At 32.3% G+C, this 22,743-nt stretch overlaps 3 protein-coding genes and 1 long non-coding RNA gene across 5 annotated transcripts; 2 read left to right on the plus strand and 2 right to left on the minus strand.

Moving 5' to 3' along the window:
• Positions 1-241: 241 nt before the first annotated feature.
• On the minus strand, positions 242-2,859 carry LOC114417736. Its single transcript, XR_003667902.1, has 2 exons — positions 2,808-2,859; positions 242-928 (listed from the first exon to the last, which is right to left on the minus strand). It is a non-coding gene; the product is annotated as an uncharacterized LOC114417736 (long non-coding RNA).
• Positions 2,860-3,782: 923 nt separating this feature from the next.
• On the plus strand, positions 3,783-5,303 carry LOC114418148. Of its 2 annotated transcripts, none has more exons than XM_028383339.1 (2): positions 3,783-3,929; positions 4,440-5,303. In XM_028383339.1, exon 2 carries the CDS (start codon positions 4,442-4,444, stop codon positions 5,093-5,095), a length of 654 nt encoding a protein of 217 aa, XP_028239140.1. In that variant the 5' UTR covers positions 3,783-3,929; positions 4,440-4,441; the 3' UTR covers positions 5,096-5,303. The 2 variants fall into 2 exon arrangements, with proteins under 2 accessions (XP_028239140.1, XP_028239139.1); XM_028383338.1 differs by having other exon boundaries at positions 3,784-3,929; positions 4,426-5,303.
• A 7,920-nt stretch (positions 5,304-13,223) lies between these two features.
• LOC114418149 (solute carrier family 25 member 44-like) lies at positions 13,224-15,153 on the plus strand. The gene has a single exon (XM_028383340.1). It carries the CDS (start codon positions 13,923-13,925, stop codon positions 14,952-14,954), a length of 1,032 nt encoding a protein of 343 aa, XP_028239141.1. The 5' UTR covers positions 13,224-13,922; the 3' UTR covers positions 14,955-15,153.
• Positions 15,154-17,049: 1,896 nt separating this feature from the next.
• On the minus strand, positions 17,050-20,575 carry LOC114418150. The gene is made up of 9 exons (XM_028383341.1): positions 20,396-20,575; positions 20,017-20,323; positions 19,630-19,719; positions 19,457-19,512; positions 18,981-19,076; positions 18,791-18,868; positions 18,041-18,103; positions 17,790-17,963; positions 17,050-17,516 (listed from the first exon to the last, which is right to left on the minus strand). The coding sequence occupies exons 2-9, from the start codon at positions 20,216-20,218 to the stop codon at positions 17,337-17,339; spliced, it is 939 nt and encodes a 312-aa protein (XP_028239142.1). The 5' UTR covers positions 20,219-20,323; positions 20,396-20,575; the 3' UTR covers positions 17,050-17,336.
• Between the last annotated feature and the right edge of the window lie 2,168 nt (positions 20,576-22,743).

Genomic DNA, 22,743 nt, shown 5'->3' on the forward strand with positions numbered 1-22,743 from the left:
AAGTTTTAATTACGACCATTTGGACAACACCAAGTTGCAAAGTTTAAAAATTGAGTTGACACTTGTTGTAAATTGTGCAAGGTCTCGTACCAGCAATGAAAGAGGTAATGCCTGGTCTTCCACACAAGTTTGGTGCTATACATCTGTAGAAGAATTTTTCTAAACAATGAAGACAAAAGGACCTTAAGCAAGTGAAGAATGCATCTGTGGGGTGAGTTAATTTTGAAACTTCAAGGCCATATGCAAAAAATAATAAGGGGCCTTCATTAAATTTGGAATGCAAATTAGTATATCAACAATGATATCTGTAAATCTATATATCAGCTAGAGTATCCGATTGAATAATATAATTGGTATATAACCGCTAGTTTTTTTTTTTTTTAAGGCAGTAAAAGAGAAAAACAAACAAACAGAAGAAGCAAACAGACGGTACGAGACAAAGATCATCATTGCCTATATATATATAGGCTCTAATCAAGCCAAAAAGGAGAGATGATCCACGTTCATTTCTGAGTCTCAGTCACCCTACCAGCCAGCACATCCACAACAACAGAATTGGCATCTTCTAATAATGATAGCCTCCAATAATGTCTTATCAATTAAAAGCTTTATCTCTCTCCAATCAAATTACCATGGGTGTGTGTTAGCTCATCCACATTTTTGAATGTGACATCCTCTACCATTCATTTTAATTATCAAATAAAACTTATTAAAAACATGTTCGACTCAAAATAAGGTCGTTAAAATTTACAAAAATATTTTGTTAAATCAGTGAGGTGAAATAAAATAGACTAACATCATAAAATTAATATAAAAAATTATATCACAATGTCACATCTTATCAGAGCGTTGTGTCCCGACGTCCTTCAGCATAATATTCAGTTCATCTAGTCATCTGTTCCCCTGAACACAAAGTTCAAAATTATCACTGGATCCAAACACAAACAACAAACCGGGAGTGAGTTATCACATTCGTGACTAATAGAGAAATAAGACAACTAGTTATGCATATCATATAAATCAAATAAAACTTACTTACACGTAATTCATGTAATTCCACCACTTTGTCATTCAAAGTTCAATTTTCATCTATTAATCGCACTTTTCAATCATCAATCACATTACACAAGAATCACACGCTCTGATCAAGATATAATAACACCTCAATTTCATAATAAACAATTAGCAAGCGCATGAGACAGTTATGCTAAGACTCAAGCCTATATGCAATGTGGTACCATGTCAGTGAAAAACCACGCTAGGACGCTTAGGAGTACATAACAAGACACACTACACAATGGGTTTGTCAAGTCACTCTCACTAAGTAAGATCATAGGGAGACCAGTCAGGGTCACGATATTTTGCGAAAATGCTCCAACCATATGGGATCAGCATAGGCTTAAAGGAGCACTCAAACTCAGTGACCTCCAAGGCCTATATTCCGAAGAGTCCGTTAGGGCCTCTCCCTCCTGATTCAGGTCCAACCCCTAAAATCATTTTAGCACACAGACACTGCTCGTGAATTATACAATACTCATGACCTCACACTCGTGTGTTAAACACGTACAACATATTGTGTTACAATTTAACACTGGTTCCTAAATAGGAAACCTACACTTCCTCTTTAACACTGGTTCCTAAATAGGAAACCTACACTTTCTCTTTAACACTGCGCATTTACACTTTTCTCAAGATAACATTGGTCGGGTTATTGTACAATTCACAGCTTACAACACCAATAATGTCACATCAAGAGTTAATCACACACTTATTCACGACCAAAACTCATTCACAATTTCACATCTCATAATGTCACAATCCACCATCAGATGTTTTCACGTATCTCACAATTCAACATCTGTTCTACTTTACACTTTTACTCAATCTCAATAACAATATTATAATCTCAAGGCAACATATTATTCCACAATTCATCACATATTTCATTTATAAGCACTACTCATGAATTATACAATACCACGACCTCACACTCATGTTTCAAACATGTTTTACACAATTGCGCTTCAATTTAACACTGGTTCCTAACTAGGAACCTACACTTTCTCTTTAACACTGCACATAAACACTGGTCGAGTTATTGTATAATTCATAGTTCACAATATAATTAATGTAACATCAAGTGTTAAACACATCCACTTATTCACAATCGAATATCATGTCCACATTTTAACATCTCATAACATCACAACAACCATCTCATAACATTTCTAATGATATTCATAAGGTACAACATACACATGTTCATCAAATTTAACCATAATATTCTCAAACTCCAACAATTAATAATTTTTGGAATCATACTATAACACTCTACAATATTATTTACGTAAATTATTAATATAAATAATTACTTTTATATATAAACTAGCATACATCATATTGAATCACAAATTTCAAAGTAAGCTTTCAGTGCACAAATTCTAAATAATTATATGAACACTTTGGTCAATTTTAATTATGATATTAGTTTTTTAAATTATATATAAATACCTAAAAAGCAAGAAAAAGAGAAAATACAAAATCAATATATCTCTCTAAATTTCTTCTTACTTTATTTCATCAATTCATATTAATTAGAAAAATGCTCGATTTATAGGGTTCACGTTCAACACAATAGCATATCAATTTCACAACAATTGGTCTATCAAACATATATAATTCACTGTAATAATTATAAGGATAAAATAAAAATTGCAAAAACACCCCAAAACTCATTCCAATTGATATCTTTAAGGATCCCTACACATGTTCTCACTAATCCCCAATTGTGAATAAGTCATCCTTACCTCTGAGCGGACTCACGTGTCTTCAGTCAGCGATAGCAGCATCTCTAACGGTTCCCTGAGATTCCTCCAGTTATTCCTCCGACTGCTCCGATAGAATTCTCAAACATAAGAGAGACGGAGAAGAGATTGAAGCCTCCACTTGTACTGTCTTAATGCGATTCCTTTTTCTCCCTCCACGAATATTATCTTGCAAATCCCAACATTGAAAGTGTGCGCAATTGAATTTAGAACAACATATCCAAATTTCATGAAAATCCAACGGTTAACGAAATCGGGATCGTAGTTTTACCAAGACAATTTTGGGTTTCTGCAGGAAAATAAAAGGCTACAATGCGAAGGGTTTTCCTATAAGTTCAGACATGATTTTAAAATTCCCAACGGTGAGAATGTTTGAAATTGGGTTACGAACGTGGTACTCAAATTTCACGATGATCCAACGGTGAATGAGTCTGGGATCCTCGTTTTTCTGAGACAGGTTTTGTTGGTTGCGGGAAAAAGAAAGGGTTTTGAGAGGAAAAAGGAAAAAACGAAAATAAGACCAAGAGGAGACAGCTAACTTAACATAGTTATTTATACTTAGGGTACTCAGCCTATTATTTGCTTTATATTTATTTATTTATTACTAAAAAGTTTTTTTTAAAATTTATTTTTAAAAAATGGGATATTACATTGATAGCAAGAAGCAATTTATTATACGAAAGCAAGTGCTCAGACATGAAATATATTCAATTTCCAATTATTCTCCATGCCACTACAGCCACTTTCCAATGCCACTACAGGCCATAATTAGCTCCATGCCACTAAGTCACTTTCCAATTAATATATTCAAACATTTTATCATCATAAATCATTAAATTATTTTATCGCAACCAATTAATTATAATCCAACTCCATCTAGATGGATTTGAAGTTTTACAAACTTCCTATCATACCCTTGGCTTATGAAAAATTTTGCTATATATATGTGTGGTATTCCTGGCTTCAAAAGCACAATTCATCGTTCCCTTGAGCTAATAATTTTGCACTTATATTCCTGCCTTTACTTGGATTCTGTCGCAAAAGGCAAATACATAGCATCTTGAGCAGTTGAGCAATTGAGCTATCATACAAAAGCAAGCGAAGGTACGTAAGATTTTATCATCCTAATGGATTATGTGTTGTGTGCAAAAATATTCTGTAAAACTAAATTTTCAATCTAAATTTTAATGTGCACACATACTTTTTGAAAGTAATCAAATGTTATCACAAAATCAAGTATACTTATAAATTGAGTTTGAAAGTTGAAACAGCTTTGAGCCCATCAACCTAAATAATTCAACCCACTTATCTAATGGATCAATAACGGGTTGGGTTGGATTAATCAACTAGATTGAGTTTTATGTTCTTTTTTTGTAATTTCAAAAATCCATGATTGAATATTCTTAAAATGGGAAGATTAAAAAAAGCTTGTACTTTTATTACTGTAAATTAATATTCAACGAATTAAATTAATTTTTCTTAATTTTTTATTTGAATATTTTTCATATTTTACTCTGTTTAATACAAATCAAGAATATACTTGCTAGTTAATTTCAATCTCATTTTTGTTTTGTGAGAATTGATTATAATTTGCTTGAAGGTAGAAGAGATCAGTTATGATGAGCAATTCCAAACAAAAGAAGAAATTGAAGGCACACAAGAAAAAGGATGAATGGTTGAAGGACATGAGGGGTAACCTAAGTTTGCTGGCTACCGTAATTGCAACTATGACCTTTCAGAGTGCTATTAATCCACCAGGTGGCATTAGGCCAGCAAGTGAAACTGGAGAAATCACATGTCCAGATACAAGCAAAAACATTACGGTTCCATGCCCTGGAGAAGCTGTCCTATCTGTTCTTAAAGCAGACACCTACAACAGCTTCCTTTATTGTAACACAATATGTTTTGCTTCATCTTTAGCTGTTTGTCTCTTGCTTGTGAGTGGACTCCCTCTTAATAACCGATTCTTCATCTGGTTCTTCTCAATATGCATGTGCATCACCCTCACTGCCCTCACCCTTACCTACTTATATGGTTTGCAAATGGTCACCCCAAACGACGTTTGGGATAATTCATTATTCAGCATGGTTGGAGTCGTTATTTTTATTTGGATCATACTTCTAGGAATCGTCGTAATTTTCCTCTCCCTACGCCTACTTTTTTGGATTGTCACTAAATGCCGGAATAAAAAACAAACTGAACAAGGAGAAGATCAAAACCAAAGTAAACAAGAAGATCCAAAACAAAGTACAGGAGAAGATGCAACCTAGTTCTGCTCATCCATCAGGCCATGCATCGCATATCAACCTTCCTTACTTGTGGACTATTTTACATTGTTAAGCAATATTATTAATCATACATAAATAAACAAATTTGTCTTTAGTGTACGTCTCATAGCAGATTTGATTTTTCAACTTTCATATTATTGTATAATGCTTTGTTGGGTATATAAATAATTTTGTAGTTTTGAACTCTGTACTTTGTCTAGGGATTTTCATACTTCATATCTGTATAAAATTATATGCCATAATATATATATATATATATATATATATATATATATATATATATAAAATTTATATTTAAAATAGTATCCTTCTGATGAGTGTGTAAAAAATAATGGTTTAAATTAAAGAACATATGTATAATATATATTTTATAATTTCTTTGGAGAGTTATGCTACTAGTGATAACTGATAGTTCCACGTACGGTCGAAAATAAGATAACTTTGGAGATGATAATTCAGTTTGTGAAATGGTACATGACAGTAAGAGGGGACGGCTTCTTAGTTAATTGTGAGGAAAGGTACGTTAGCATGATAGTGCAAAGGTTGGTTTTAAATTTTAATGCTTAGAACTTAAATCTTGAACTGTTTTTTTTTTTTTTTTGACAGAATAAATCTTGTATACTGATGCTGACTACTTCTCCAATCGTTTCCATTTGTTCTATAAAAATATGACTCAGTAAATAGAGATTTTTAAATACAATAAGTGTTGAATATTGTTACTATTAATGTAGTCTCCCTTAACAAAACTGTACATATGCAACTAAGGGTATACATAGCTAGCTAGCTAGCTCAAATGAATCTGTACTTACGTAACCAAAACTTCAAATTAATTTTATCAGATGACTTATGAAAAAACCACAACCCAATTTTATCAGATATACAACGCACGTGTTAAATAGTCTAACTTGATAAGTCTTAATTAAGTCAAAATTCTAAATCAAAACAGTAAACAATATGTTAATTGATAAGTTTTATATTTCAAAGAAATTTTACAAATTTTCATCAAAATCACGTCACTTTTCTCTTCGATGCATAAGCTTATTTTTTAAGCTCAAGTTTTCCACATCTAATGCGTGCGTTTTTATTCTAGCAACGCAGATCCATACATGGCATTAGTGGAAGGATCATATATAGAAAAATACATCGATCACCTCTATTAAGTGTTAGGAATTTGAATCGGGGCAGGTTATTAATTTTCACAAGTCTGAAGTTTCTTTCAGCAGAAACACCCCTAATGCATGCTTGTGGCACAAGATTCATCCCATCTATTATCAGGTAGAAAGCTTTACTGAATTTATGTCTGTCATGGTAAAACTTAATTTGTTCAAGTCCTTACCGGATTACAAATCTAGTTGCCCATTCCTTAGCTAGAATATCTACAGGTTACGCTAGCGTTCATGATTTTGAGGTATATCCTACTTGTATTGCTGACCAGTATTTGAAGGAAGTAATAATATAAATCTCTCCGATTTAAAAATAAATATCTTCATAATTTTGTAAGTTTATCTCATTTGTTAATAAATAGTCTTTAATTAAATTACAAATCAATTATAATCAAATCAATACAAATAGGAGACTAATAAAAACATTTAAATGCAAATGTAATTATTTATAGTTTTTAAAATAGCAATAATAATCATAAAGGAAAAGACTATTTAAAAAATGATAATTAGATAGTTTATCTAAAAAATTATAATTATCTTCACAATAAAAACTATATATAAAAAGAAGATAGAATATTTTTGTTAAAAAGTATAATACTAATTAATAAATAACACTTAAAAATTAACCACCATAATTTTATAAGTATTTATTTGCACGGTCCATACTCCATAGGATCTCAAAGATTCCTTCAGGAAAGAAAAAATCTCAAAGATCAAAACTATCAGTTGAGGCTATATAAAACTAGTGTTCTAATCCAACGTTGTCAGAATATTTATATCTTTCAAATAATATCCATCAGCAATGTGGTTAGCTTCCTTTTTATTTATATTTTTTTTCATCCATGCATGAAACTTAAATCCGAGATAATATTTAAAGGAATCAAATTCAAATGTAAATAAATTGTTAAATGAATAGTCATCTTTGTAATAGCCATCTTTATAAGGCCAAGCATGATATGCATCACATCCGATGATTAAAAAACAAAAGCCCATGTGTTGGATCCAAGCCCCTAATATGCTAAACGAAGAAAACCTCCTATACAAATTCGAGACTAACAACAAAACCAAAAAAACACAATCAGTTTCCCACTAAAAAATTAACCACAACCAATTATCCTATAAATGCATGGTCTGTTGCTGCATCAAACTCCCAAACTTGCAGACTTCTGATATATAAAAGACTTTAACTGCACAATGAGCTACTCTTCATACAAAGCAGGCTTTTACACCTCAAAATTACACCAAAAATATTTCCAATCAATTTGTTTAATAACATGAAGTTCCAACTGTTTTGCTTTGCACCCGAGATTAATTAATAAATGTCCAAGCTGCTATACTAATGAAAAAGAGAGTTTAATACCAACACATGCTGCTGTATAGTTTTTACTGGCATATCAAATAGAACATGAACTCTAATTTACCCTGTAAATTTCCAGTCCCAAGGCACAATAATTGCAATTGGGACTTGCTAGGAAAGTTAGATAGGCAATATAATTAAAACATTTTCAGTAAGTTTCACTGACATGTACCATTCAAAATTATACTTTGCATTCCCTATTATAAGATTATCAACAATCACACCATTTACAGCATCAAATAGATGCACCATAGTAGAGAAGAGCTAGCAAAATTACATTAAAAAATGATTTTTCACTCTACACATTTTCTCTGGAATCTGCCATTGTTATATTCTTCTGCTTTGGTTTGCTGTCAGTAAGCCACTTCAGTCCCATCTATTTACCTCCAAAATATCTTCAATCCCATGCGCAACACATAATTGATATAAAGTCATTTACAATATGTGACCCCTCTCCCAAACATATCTACAAATTCATGCCAAAAGAGGACACCCAAAACCGACCACTTCAATTCACCCACAACATTTCATCAGCACCTCATCAACAAATTTGATAACTTTTGTAACTTCCCCTAGAAGGAAGAACTCCTCATGGAGCCTAATAACCTGAAAAGATCAATAGAACATAATATCATTACTTTAACATCACACATTCAAGATAGGATGATGGCCAATGTATAGAGAAATCTGAATTCATGATTATCTAGAGAAAACCTCAACATTTCAGAAACATAAATCCATACTAATCCCCCGTGCCCGTATCATACTTCTCATCAACTCTATTACACTCATGAGTCGTGGCAAAAGAAATCCCCAAACCTTCGCTAATCACTTAAAAAAAAAAAGGAAAATGAGAAAGAAATAAAAAGATTAGGCAAAAAATAAGAATCAAAGAGGCTGATTAATAAAATTTAAATGAAATATGTCAACAGCAGTCTCTTCTCTTCTCTCATGGTCTGATAAAACTCCTCACTAACATGAGAGCATTTTTTCTAAATGAGCATTTACTTAGTACTCTGAAAATCTGAGAGATTCATAGAAGAAGAAAAAACAGAATCTTGTAGTTGACTTAGTTTGGTCTGATCATATAAAACAAATAACTGACATACTGAAGATTCTCTAAATGGGTTAGCTAGGTTGTTGGGTTACATGATTAAAACTACCAACCTACGTAACTCAATCCAATACAACTCAGCTATATAATGGATCAACAACACGCTGGGTTAGGTTGATCAATCATATTAGGATTTATTAGTTTTCTTTTTTTTTTTAATTTTCAAATTAAAATTTTTGGATGGTTTATCATACTAGCAATATAATTTATTTGTATTTGATTTTGTAGTTGATTGTTGACGTATATAATAGTGTTTTATGTTTTTTATTTTCTATATTTTGATGAGTTAACTCGAGTTATTTTTAATCTTTTTATAATTTTAACAGGTTGATAATTGTTAATTATGAATATATTTTGGGGTTAAATTATATAAGAATTTGTAATTTTTCTTTTCTAATTGTTTCTTTTTGAACAAATAATTGTTAAATTAAAGTTTTTGTACATCGAATATTAAAAGTGGTGAATTTATGATGCTTAATAAGTAAAATAAAGTCCAAAAAATATGATAATTCAAGAAAGCAGAGATAATTAAGAAAAATAAGACTAATTAAGAAAAGCATGTTAATTAACAAGCCCACTTAATCGGCACAACGAAGAAGAGAGAGTAAGAAAAAATATATAAAAATTCTAAGAGAATATAATTTCTTATAGAAGACAAAGACTAAAAGAAGTAGAAGCAAACATTAAGAGTCATTTCTTCCCTTCATTCTCTTTCTTATTTTTTCCCCTTTACTAAATATTTCTCTCTTGCAATTATAAAGTTTTCATGGCAATGATAAGCTAAACCCCTTTTGTTGAAAACTTGACAGTCAACTACTCTTAATATAATTTATCTTTTTATCTATTTATGAATATTAAATTTGTATTATCTTTTATGTGCTTAATATTATTATTTGTGTCTTGATCACCTATTTTCACGGTAATTTTAGGAGTAGGGTTGGGAAACGTTATTTTGTAATAGAACTGAAAAATGATATCTAAATAAAGACATTACTAGGAATATGCTAATTTTTGTTTAGTCTGTTACACATCTATATCCTTTCTTAATGCAATTTACTATTTTAGCTCAGCAAATGGATTTGGGAGAGAAAATAGATAAATTAAGTTTCCAACATTCTCATCTTCTGAATTTACTTTTACAATATTAGTGGGTTCTCTAATTTTTTTTGTCTTTAATTAATTTAAATTCTTGTTTAATTTCTTCTCTTATTTGATTTAATTTTCTATCAACTTAAATTATTATTTTTCTCGTAACCTTTTCAAATCAATTTTTTTTAGCTCTTTTTACTAATTAAATATTCATCTATAAGTACAAACAAAGTCCTTGTAAATACGATACTCAAACTTTCATTTAAACTTTATTACTTAAGATGAATTGGTACGGTTGTCAATCCATCAACATAAGTCAATTGAACTTAACCTCCAAGCCATCAAGGGTTTTGGGTTTAGATCATTTCCAAGACAATAAAAAAATGAGTTTAACTCAATCTAACTATTAAGGATGGGTTCGTTATGGTAGATTGACTCATTTGGCACCTCTAACAATTCAACCAACCATTGAACAATTAAATTGAACTGAATAAAGCTTTTATTTAATATAAAAACATGTGGAAAAAAATCAAATAATTAGGATTTTTGTCGCCACAACTCATAACAATTTTAAGAATTTTCTCTTGATTATGGAAGTATTATTTTTACTATTTTATTCAACATTAATTTAATTGAGTCGTAATAGTATGCTAGCTCCTTTTTAATTCGTTAGTCGATGATATAATAATAATTTAACCTTCTTTAACTTGTTTAAACAACATTCAAATACTTCAATTAATTAATGATGAGCATAATTTATTAATTTGTTTGAAGGTACGTATGAGAGATCACTTACGATATGAGCAATTCCAAACAAGAGATGGAAATGAAATAGTGGGGAAAAGTTATAAACACCATAAGGAAATGGCATGCAAACAAGAATAAGGATGAATGGTTGAAGGACATGAGGGGAAAGCTGAGTTTGGTGGCTAGGAATCCATGTCCCAGAGAAGCTGTTCTAGCCGTTATTTACTCAGACCAATATACTAGTGATAAATGTGAATTTTTTTTTAATAAAATAATAAGAAATTTAATATTATGTTAACTTTTTACTAGTGAGATTCATGAGAAGTAAATTCCAAGTGTTTTTTAGGAAAATTAATGTAAAAACTTAAGAAAAAACCTTAAAGAAAAAAGTTGAAGATGGGGACGGCTCACTTTACGCACAAGCCAGGCTTAGCGCACCACCTCGCTTAACGTTCAAGCTCAAACTTAACGCAAAGAAAGCCCACAAAGAAGCCCAAAGGCGCTTAGCATGAATCCTACGCTAAGCGCATGATCGCCTCGCTAAGTCCAGACGTTATCGCACTCAACACGTGATTGTCCCACTAAGCCTAGAAGGGCGCGATTAGCATGACTTCGCGTAGATTTTAAGTTATCTTAGGCCTATAAAAGGAGTAAGATGGGGAAAGACACACCAAGATTTAGAGAACTCTCTAATAAATACATCCAAATTCTAGACATTTCTGATAGGGGAACCCTCTTTCTATAGTCATTTCCCTTTCTCTTTCTTTTTCTTCTATCCATATCAGCCCTAAAGTGTAAATTCTCTCATGACAATGAGAGACTAAACTCACATTGTTGAGAGTCTAACAACCAATACCCTTCTAATGTAATATTTTCTTACTATTTATTGAATGTAATGTCAATTTTTATTATTTCTTTCATGTGCTTTATTGTATTGTACGGTTGATCATTCACGCATTTGTTTAGGGATTAGACATTGAAAAATAATAATTTCTAAAGGATTGGAAAATGGCATATGAACGAATCATTGCTAGGAATAGAGTGATCTTGTTTTGCCTATACATACATCTCCACACTTCATGCAAATTACCATTTTTTATCTATGCAAAGGGGGATTTCGGAGAAGGAATAAATAAATTAGGTTATTCATCGCGAGGGATCAAGGTTAAGTATCTTATTATATGTAGGTGGAAATTGGAATAACATTCAATAGAAAAGCACCTTAACATTGGATCAAGGGTAGTTAGATATGTTAGACCTCAACATATTTTAAATTTTGAATTTACATTTAAGCATTCAAACGCATTATCTTCTATCTTTATCATTTTTTACTTTAAATCTTTATCTTATCTTTTATATTTTTTTATCTTCTATTTTAAATTCCTTATCTTTATTATTCTTAACTTTCTTCAAATTTTACATTTATAATTATTCATTTCTTTTACTCTTCTCTTACTAAAAAATTGAAATATACACCGATGAATACGAACAAAGTATATGCAAATTCGACGTTTAAACTTTTAAGTATTTTACTACTTAAACAAATTAATGTAATTGTCAATTAGTTAACACTCAGATTCCTTCTTAGTAACACACTATAAACAAATTAATGTAATTGTCAATTAGTTAACACTCAGATTCCTTCTTAGTAACACACTATGATTCGTTTCATGTTTGTTTCTTGCTGGTAAGTGGACTCCTTCCCTCTCAATAACAGATTTTTCACCTGGCTCTTCTCAATAGGGATGTGCATCACCCTCTCTAGCCTTACTTTCACCTATTTGTATGGTGCGGCAACGGTCACCCCGGATCCTACTTGGAAAAAAACCACCTAGCAGTAATTAAATTTAAAAAAAAAATAGACTCAAGTATATATATATATATATATATATATATATATATATATATATATATATATATATATATATATATATATATATATATATATATATATATATATATATTGATTTATATCTCTAATTAATAGTTAAAGTAAAATATTATAAATCATTTTAAACAGCATTAATAGAATTAATTTAATCCTTCATTAAAGTTAAATATAAAGAAATTTAATTAATGATTATTAGTAACTATATTAAATAAAATCAAAAGACTATAATAAAATTAAAATTTCGATCCCACGGTTTAAATTTTTTTTTTTAAACTTCTCTATCAAACATCTTTTTTGCAGTAATTAATTTCCAAACTGCACAAATCTCCACCATTTAAAACGGTTCTTAATCTTCGCATCAATACAAATTTTATACGTAAAGTACTACTATGAAAACTTACTTATTAAAGACTCCCTAGATCATACAGACACAGTCACACACTTGTCATTTTATTCCAACATCATGTGACAACAAAGGCAGGATCAGACATTTAATATTATTATTATTATGCTGAACAAAACAAACATAGTCACATGATACTGTGGTACGCGTCACAGGAGAACAAATCTCGAGCCAACACTGGATAAGGATTGCCATGTCACTAACTTTCTCGGACAACACTTCTGACAAACCAACAACAAAAACAATAAAAAACGCCCTAACAAACAAACGTACACATGCCCCTAATCCGTAACCGACACGTGTCAGTGTCCGGCTCCTTCTCCCGCCTACAAATCCACCTCTCATTCAAGTCACCCTCCTCTCCCTTTCTTTCTCTCTCACATAACACTGTTTATCGATGATGCTCTGAACTCTTTATCTATATATGCCTCTCTGATGCCGATGGGTGCCTCCAGTTTTCCGGCAAGCTTCAAACTTCCCTTCGCCGGCCCCGATTTTGATCACTTTTCCGGTATGAATCGTTTGCGACACCCCCTTTGTTGATTTAGAAATGCTAGATCTATTCGTCGCATCACACGTTCGATCCAAAACCTGGTTCCACAAGAGGAAAAAAAACCACCGACTTCGTTCCCATAAACCCTAGTGCTATTTCCCTCCCAATTTCGTAACACTGATTGTAATTTGCAAATTGTACAGCTAGAATTTTGTTTCTTTTCTTTGTTTAATTTTTTGTTTTTTTTTTTGTATTTCCTTTATTTTACAATTCTCTTTGCTGGGTTTGCAAAGTTTGTACAGTTAGGGTTGTAGATGGTGAGGATCGGAGGGTGTTTTTGAAGGAATTATCAGATTTTGATTCTGGGTTTTTGTTGGGGTGGTAGAGAACAAGGATTTGAAAAACAGGATTTTTGTTTTTTGGAGTGCCTATGACTGATTGACGGTAATTGCGACCGCACTCGGTCACATTTGTCTGCAATTTTCCTTAATATCAAGGAATAGGATAAAACTGTGATCGCAATTTAAAACTTTGTTGGAGAAAGTGGGGGAAATGAGCATGAGTGTGGCAGAAGATGAATCTAGTGAAGAGGTTCATGTTCCAGGTGAGATTGATTGGCAAATGCTTGATAAATCCAAGTTTTTCTTCCTTGGTGCTGCTCTTTTCTCTGGGGTTTCTGCAGCTCTTTACCCGGTTGTTGTGTTGAAGACTAGGCAGCAAGTGGCTCAGTCCAAAGTTTCTTGCATCAACACTGCATTTTCATTGATTAGGGGTGAGGGTTTTAGAGCATTGTACCGCGGGTTTGGGACTTCTTTGATGGGCACAATCCCTGCTAGGGCTCTTTACATGGCTGCATTAGAGGTTACGAAGAGCAATGTGGGCACTGCCACTGTTAGGTTTGGTCTTGCTGAACCAACTGCTGCTGCAGTTGCCAATGCAGCTGCTGGCTTGAGTGCAGCCATGGCAGCTCAGCTTGTGTGGACCCCTGTTGATGTTGTGAGCCAGAGGTTGATGGTTCAAGGTGTTTCTGATTCCGGAAATCCCAAGGCTTCGGCTCTTCGGTACATCAACGGGATTGATGCCTTCAGGAAGATCTTGAGCAGTGATGGCCTTAGGGGCTTGTATAGGGGTTTTGGGATCTCAATTTTGACCTATGCCCCTTCTAATGCAGTTTGGTGGGCTTCATATTCTGTTGCACAAAGGATGGTTTGGGGTGGAGTTGGGTACTACTTGTGCAAGGGAAATGATAGTGCAGCTAATAGTGCATTGAAGCCTGATACAAAGACTGTGATGGCAGTTCAGGGAGTCAGTGCAGCAGTGGCTGGTGGCATGTCTGCTTTGATCACCATGCCACTGGATACCATCAAGACAAGACTGCAAGTCCTGGATGGCAATGAGAACGGCCGTCGCGGACCGACAGCCATGCAGACAGTAAGGAGTCTGGTTAGGGAAGGTGGCTGGATGGCTTGTTATAGAGGATTGGGACCTAGATGGGCTTCAATGTCAATGTCTGCAACAACAATGATCACAACTTATGAGTTCCTCAAACGGCTCTCCGCGAAGAATCAAGAGGTTTTGACATGATGAAGGGACAGGTTTATGACAGCAAAAGAAAAAAAGGATAAACAAAGAGAAGAGAGGAGGTTCTTCTTTGCCTGTTTTTCTGTTCTTATCTTTTCTCCACTTGTCAATGTTGTTTCTTCACTTTTGGCTTGCCACAATGACTGTTTGATCAATGTAAGTCATTGCAGGTTATTACATAAATAAAAATTTACTTCTAACACATCTGTTCTATATTTCTTAATCACCTTAGTGATTATGCATAGGCTTCATGTTTACTTGAAAGTTTGATTTGATGATTATGAGTCATTTTGGTTTTCAAATTGAATATCATGAACTAGCTGACTTTGCGACTCTGAAATGCAAGAATCACGTGGATTTCAACATTATGTAGCTTTGTGGTATTCAAGTCTTGTCTACCATGTGATCTACTCAAGACTTTTCAAACAAAAAAGAAAAAAGTGTTGAGTTGAGTTGAGTATAGCAGTCACATTAGCATTCGAGAATCTTCTATGTATTTTTCTACTCATTTTCTAAGTAGTAGATCTTGGCTAGTTATAAGGAAGTGGCACAACTTTCATGTATTTATTTTATTTGTATCTATCTAGGTTTGGTTTATAGTGGAAAACTTTAATACAATGGTGGGGCTAGTATTACTAACATGTTAAGCGGTGTGGGCCAGGGAATTGGCGCATTTTTTAGAATTAAAATTCCTTATTTACCCACTGCCTAATAAATTTACACAGTAGCCCCATTGCATCTTTGCACACGTCTTTGTATTCTATAGAATCTTGAACAGATTTAAGTTATTATTTTATTGAGGTTTAGCCCCACAAGTTTTCATTACATTTTTCTATCCACATGAAGTGTTAAAAAAATATAAATATCTTCCATTTATAAATTAATTTAAAATTTAATATGAGATTATGTTCAAACGAGTTTGTATTGTTGTTTTGATCCTGGTTTCGGATTCCGCTTTTGACTTAGTCTTTGATTTCTATCTAGCTGTTTATAAGTTTTGGAATATAATAAAGCATTAGATTCTTTCGGAAAGAATCCATGTATCTTACAAGATAACCAATTGAAATAACCGTCATATGTACGCGCCACTTGTCCAAAAAAGATATTTTAAGTATCATTTTAAAAAGCTTTTGTCTTTATAAATTATATATCATGTGGACTTGTAAAAAGAAGATATAGTGACATAGGGGGTAGGTAAACCCTGAATAAACTAAATAAAACTCATACCAATAATGTATAAAGAATGGATAGTGCACTAAAATATAAAATGCATTTCAATAAACAATTGCAACTTGTATAGCGTTTTTTAGTAAGAAAAATGTTATGACATTCAAAACTCAATATAAATTATATTATCCTCCTTTATGCATTGTTCATATTATAATTGTGTTTCCTTTTATATAGGAATGTTATATCCTCCTCCTTTAAGAAATTAATGAGAGTATAAAAAAAATAGATATATTTTAGTCTATTTTAATATGATTGGCTTTGTTTTAAAAAAATATATATGATGGGCTTCTTAAAATAGTTTATATTTGGGTGTGTTTCTTAATATTGTTAATGAGTAGTTTTAAATTTCTATTATTAGCTTTTAAAACTTTCAAAGAAAAATATTTTTAAAAAAAAATCAAATAGATGTTATTATAGGGTGAGATCTAGGGGACAAGAGTATCCCAAGAAAAATATTTTACAAAAATTATAATATAAAATATATATATATATATATATATATATATATATATATATATATATATATGTTCATATAATTTACTTCAATTTTGATTTGAAACTCTATTATAAAAGTTCAGATTTTGGTTCTTATAATTTAAAGAAGAAAAGATTTTAGTCTCGCTACAAGTAATATGCCAAAACACCTGCTCTAATAGGCACAGTCATTTGGATCAATATCTACAAGTTTACATGAATTTGTGGTCCCCTGCCCCCGTTTTGTTTTTATTTTGTCTTGCATCTCTAGATGGATCTCTTATCCCTGTTCTTCTGTTTTCACTCGTTTGAGATTATTAACACAACTTGATTAATCACTTCTAGAGGGACAACTTATAAGGATTGAACACAATCTATATTGAGCACACAAACATGTAAAAATAATGTTATTAATAAATACAAACTCATATATCATGCATGTGCTTACTTATCTTAAATCTACTAGCTAAGGGGCCCAATAGGATGAAAGCACTTACTATTAGAGAAAGCATGAATTTCTTGCCTTTTAATCAACAATGGTTATCAAAATATGCGGTTACAGCCTGAAAGCAACAATTTTGATCACTTTAAGGTAAGGAAAAGCACAAGGCTTTCCTTCCTCATTGGGTATACATTCTGCACATAAAGAATTCAATGGGGATACACATTCCCTGTCAACAGTCACTGAAGTTTTTGACTTGTTTCCTCCATCAATGTGGCCAAACATTCTTTCCAATCTGAAACTTTGTTATCCCCATTGGCCACCTCAAATATGAATCCAGTTTGTGGGACACAATCCAAAGCTGCTACACAAACAAAGGCAGCATCTTCTTTGCTAATACTTCCTCTAGCTGCACAACCCTGTTGTAATGAACATCAAATGAAATTAGTAGTCCTGGCTACGATATTATAAATAGCCAGAACCAGCTTTTGTCTAGGAGATTTCAAGTTAAAGTGATAAATGACGATCCGAGCAGTGTATCTATTTGCCAATGCTTCCGAAATTTCAGTAAGCAATAGCATATGCACTTAAGAATGTCTAAGGTGGATTGATCATGAGCATCCTTTGAAACATCCCTTTGTCTTAACTTGTTTTGTTCATCAAAAGAAGAAATTAAGGCCTTTTGTCTGTACCTCATCAAAGGTAAAGCCTCGCTTCCCACCAGGTGCATCTAGTAATGCACCGGTCCTAATTATGGTGTAAGGAATTCCTGATGTCTTCAATACTGATTCATCTTGCTCGGCCAGTTTCTTTGCATTGCTTTTCATCATGGATTGAAAGCCACTTTTACCACCATAAACTGACAACTGCAACTTTGTTAAAACAAAGGGAAGATTGTGTTTGAGGTGAAAAAGAATGTAATTGGGGTTGGGGGTGGAAGTACCTGAGATAAGACGATTACATGTTGTACCCCTTGAAGGCTACCAACGCTAGAAAGAAAACCCTCCTGGAAAAGAATAAAATGATTCAAACATTTCTTCAGAAAAATTGTTTGAAGGCCATTTCTCATTATTGCCCAAAATAGGGGAAAAATAAAAAGATAAAAACTCAAGGACAGGTAAATTGTTTCAATTAAAAGAAAATGTTTTACTTGGAATATGATTTATACCAAAAAAGACTATCCCCTCCTTTCCAAGTAAACAACAGCAGTAGACGTGCTTATATACTTGACTGTTAAGTTGATCAGGACCGTGGTAAATGATTCTTTGTTGGTCATTCCATGAAAATCAGATCTGAGAAATTCACTCTCCATATTACAAGGGTCAATAATATCTTCCACTCATAAACTAAAAAGAGTCTTCAGTTGCTAATTTTAATTTTGCTAAAGTGAACTGGGAATCTACAATGAAATCAAAACCTTTGAATAGCAATGACTTATGGCAGCTTATATTTGAAAGGTACATCACGAGAAGCTTTATTAATTTTCTCATAGAGAATATAGCCTTGACAGAAAACTGAACTTTATGGAAAAACTATGAAATTAGCAAATCCGGTTTATGGGGATTAGATTAATAGATTTGTCTGTCCCATCTCTTATAGACTTTGATTCATTGAGCTTACAAACGTCGATACATTTGTAACCTCTGTGAAGTAAAGCAAGTTTGTTTAGAGAGGCACGGCAAGGTGTGCATACATTTGGGCATATGATTGTGCGAACTCCTCTCAGGGCTTTCTTGAGGAATCGTTTGTCACTTGTATCTCCTGCCATTGACTTTGCAACAAGCATCATGTGATCAATAATAAGACTAAAAAATAGACAGAACTACAAACAAACAATAAACAGTTACTATATGCTAGTGGTTTTGCAAATTAACTTCACCCACCTCAACATAACTTCCAAAGGCTTCAAGTGCAACCCTTTTATCCTTCACCAATGTCTTTACTCGAGCTTTTTTCACAATCAATGACAATATCACCATCTACATAAGCCAGAAAATATGGCTAAAAAGTCAGAATTCACTTGATAATGTAAATCAATCATGGTTATGAATACAACACATTTTAGAATTTGAGGTGACTTGTTGACAAAAAAGATAGAAGACAATGTATTGTCGAATGGAATTGGATCATCTAGTCAAGATGTATATCATAAATCATGCAGTTTGGAGTTGGACACTTATGGCCCTTCCTTTTTTTCTCCCCACTTATTGTAATTTTCATCTGTTATATCTATCTATAAAAAATATATATATATATATATATATATATATATGAAATCAGAATTTCAAGATTCTGATGCATCAAGTTATCAAGCAAGGCTTTAGGCTTGAAAAAAAGTTGACAAAAAAGGCAAGCAGACCTGACCCGTCTCACTATCTCCATCTGTTACCAGCACTGCATCCCTCACTTCATCTTCTGTTTAGAAACACTTGTGTCAAAAGAAAATCACCAATGCTAAAAACAAATGATAATAAGATTCCCGTGCAAATATAAGCATTGCTATTTATGGATCACTGTGCCATATTTGCTCACCTGGATAATCATCCTCATCATCTTCTATGGCAGTACCATCTTTTTCAAGGATATCAGGTGCACCATACCACTTCCTTAATTTGGGACCCCCTGAAAATCAACAGAAAATCAAAGGCAATCAGCAAAACAAGGTGGAAACAAAAAGGAGGAAACAAGGTTTTAAACAGCAGTCCGTGACCGTGATAGCAGCCACATCATCAAGAACTTTAGAGCTTCCTAATCACATTGCAACAGCAATTATGGCCACATCAGTCAAATTTATTGCAATTTTTTTTCCGATATCAAAGATCGTGACGAAATCACAACCGCAACTGAACTTTGAACGGAAAATTGATTATAAGATTAAGAACAAAACATAAAGATGAGCTATGCTTAGAAAGTAGCCACCTTCAATGTAATCCAGAATTTGCTCCATAAAACTGAGTTTCTTCTTAGCATGACACACAACAAGAGACGGAACAACTGAACCATTCTCTCTGCTGAATAGGAAAGAGGAACCAAATGATGTTCCTGAACGTTGAGAATTCAAAGGAACAGACTTTTGAAACGACAGAGTGGAAGAAAGCGTAGCAGCATACGCCAACACCATTGTTGGCAGTGTCACAACACTCCAACCGTTTCTTCCCGCTAGAAAGGATAACGCATTTCTTACCAATGAATAATGATTCAATATTTCCTTAATAATTGATAATCCCTGAAATAAATATTCAATCTTTTTAATCACAGCCGTCAAAAAACTTGAATTACATGATACATTGATACTAACCGTTGGATCATGCCAACCTAACAACTCAAACTCCTCAATGCACCCCCTTTTTCTATCTAGGGTTTTCCACAACCAAATTGCATAGAAGAAGCTGCGTTTTTTCTTCAGAAACTCAAGACCCAGATGAGCAAAAAGACAAAGGCGAGTCCTAATTTCACTTTTCCCCCACCAATCAAGTGGAAAGTTTCAATTTTTGTTTCTGGGATTTTTTTGTGAAATATAGAACAAGTGAAGACCATTTTTTATGACTTATTTTTGTGTTGAACATTTATGGAGTAATCACGTTAAGCTTTTGCAATTAAGGTGATTCCCCCAAAAATTTGATTATACATAATCACATATTTTTAGTATTTTTAGTAGAGGTAGTAGGGTCTGAGCAGTATTGGCTACTTCTTATACTTGTGCAATTAAGACACTTGTATTCTCTAATTAGAATAAGATAGGTTTCTAGGTTGACTTTCCCATGTATGAAATCATGCAATGCCAATTTGAATTTTCTCTTGTAATTTTTCTCAGTATTCTCTAATAAAAAACATTCTTTTATCAGAAAAGAAAAGAAAATGATGTTAAGTTTACATTGCATTGTTAATGTAGTTAGATAGCTGAAATAACAAAATTCTTTGCTTCAAAAAAATGAAAAACAAAATTCTACATATGTTAAAGACTGCTTGAGGTTTATGTAGCATGAAATAATCGGTGATACTTTAGTATGACAGAAAACAAATATTTGAGCTTGGATTTACTTGTGTATACTTGCAACTTTTTCATCGTGCACACAAGAAGAAAGTTAAAATAGGTATCATGATTATGTATTATGTGCTTCTTTGGATTTAAATTTTTATATCATTTAACATATTGTATATAATTTTATTTGGGAAGTGTTTAATTATTTCATATTTCTTAACAGCATATTGTGAATTTTCTTTTTCTTGGGTTATGAGCACATAGTTTCAGACTTTTTGCCAGCAGATCCTAGTATTTATAGAATAATGATATTCATGCTCAACTTGAGATGAATTCTTAGGTACCTCCAAATTTCTGTAACAACTAATTCAGGGAGTGTGCATGAAGATAGATCGATGTGCTGGTAGTATTGTGATGTAAATAAATAGTGTCCAATTACTTATTAGGCCACAAAATAAAATAAAAAATTATTCATTTCCTCAAACTGGTATTTTCTAGTGCAGACATACTAAGGGTTGAGTCGACGTAGCGATGGAAGAGTTTGAATAGTATATGTGAGATCTTAAATTTGAATTCCATTACTGTACACCAAAAAAACCAATCCTTTCTTGGATGTGTAGGGTAGATGCAATCTTATGGGGGGCAATTAAGAGGTCGATGAGCTGTTTAATGCACCGAAACATTCAACAGAATCAAGTCAATCCTTTGTTATAAATGTTTTCATCATTGTAGATTTTGTCTTTTAGTAATTTAATTGTTTTGTATCTATATCAAATAAGCCTAATGTGTTGGACTTAAGAATTTAAATTTAAATACACAAAATACTGAATGATACTATTAGTAATTTAATTTGGTTTATAGGCAAGATTCGAGTAACATCCATAAATACAAGTTTTCTCCCTTAGGAGGAGTATCCTCCTTCAACTGAGACCGATAAAAACTACTTTTATGTCTTCCTTGACTTAACCCCCTCAACACCATATATATTAACCATATATATTAAACAACATAAAATGATCTATTTTCTCTTCTATTTTTATTTTTTTTAGTTTGATCTTTGTTTTCAAAAAAAAGTTTAATTAGTTTAATCCTTCAATCTATTTAAGATTAATATTATTAATCATTTAAAAATAATTTTTTTTATATAAAAGTGAAGTAGAGGAAAAAAAATTAAACAAAAAAATTTATTTTTAAATGATTAACAAATTTAATCTTAAATAGATTGAATGGTCATACTGAATAAAAAAAATTAGATAAAAAATCAAAGTAAATAAAAAAAAATCAAATAAATTTTTTAAAAAGATGAAAAATAAAACTGAGATAAAAGAGCAAATTAAACTTTTTAAAAGATAAAAGATTAAATTAAATATAAAAAAATAAAATATTCATTTAGCCATTAATCAATGATTGTCACGTGTAGAAAACAACTGCCTAATAATACCATCGCAGTCTATTAACAGTAAACAATAACTGCCAATTAATACCAAACAATAATTGTCACATACAAAATTCAGTGCTGACTTAAGAGTGTGTTTGTAAAAACTTGAATTTCTATTTAACTTGAATCCTTCACATTTTCGATAATGCTGGTCTCGTGAGCATTAATCCTTTGTCCCGTGGTCTCACATGAACTACTCAAGCAACCCAACGCATAATCAATTTAC

This window comes from Glycine soja, chromosome 7, assembly GCF_004193775.1.
Source record: "Glycine soja cultivar W05 chromosome 7, ASM419377v2, whole genome shotgun sequence".
NCBI lineage: Eukaryota > Viridiplantae > Streptophyta > Magnoliopsida > Fabales > Fabaceae > Glycine > Glycine soja.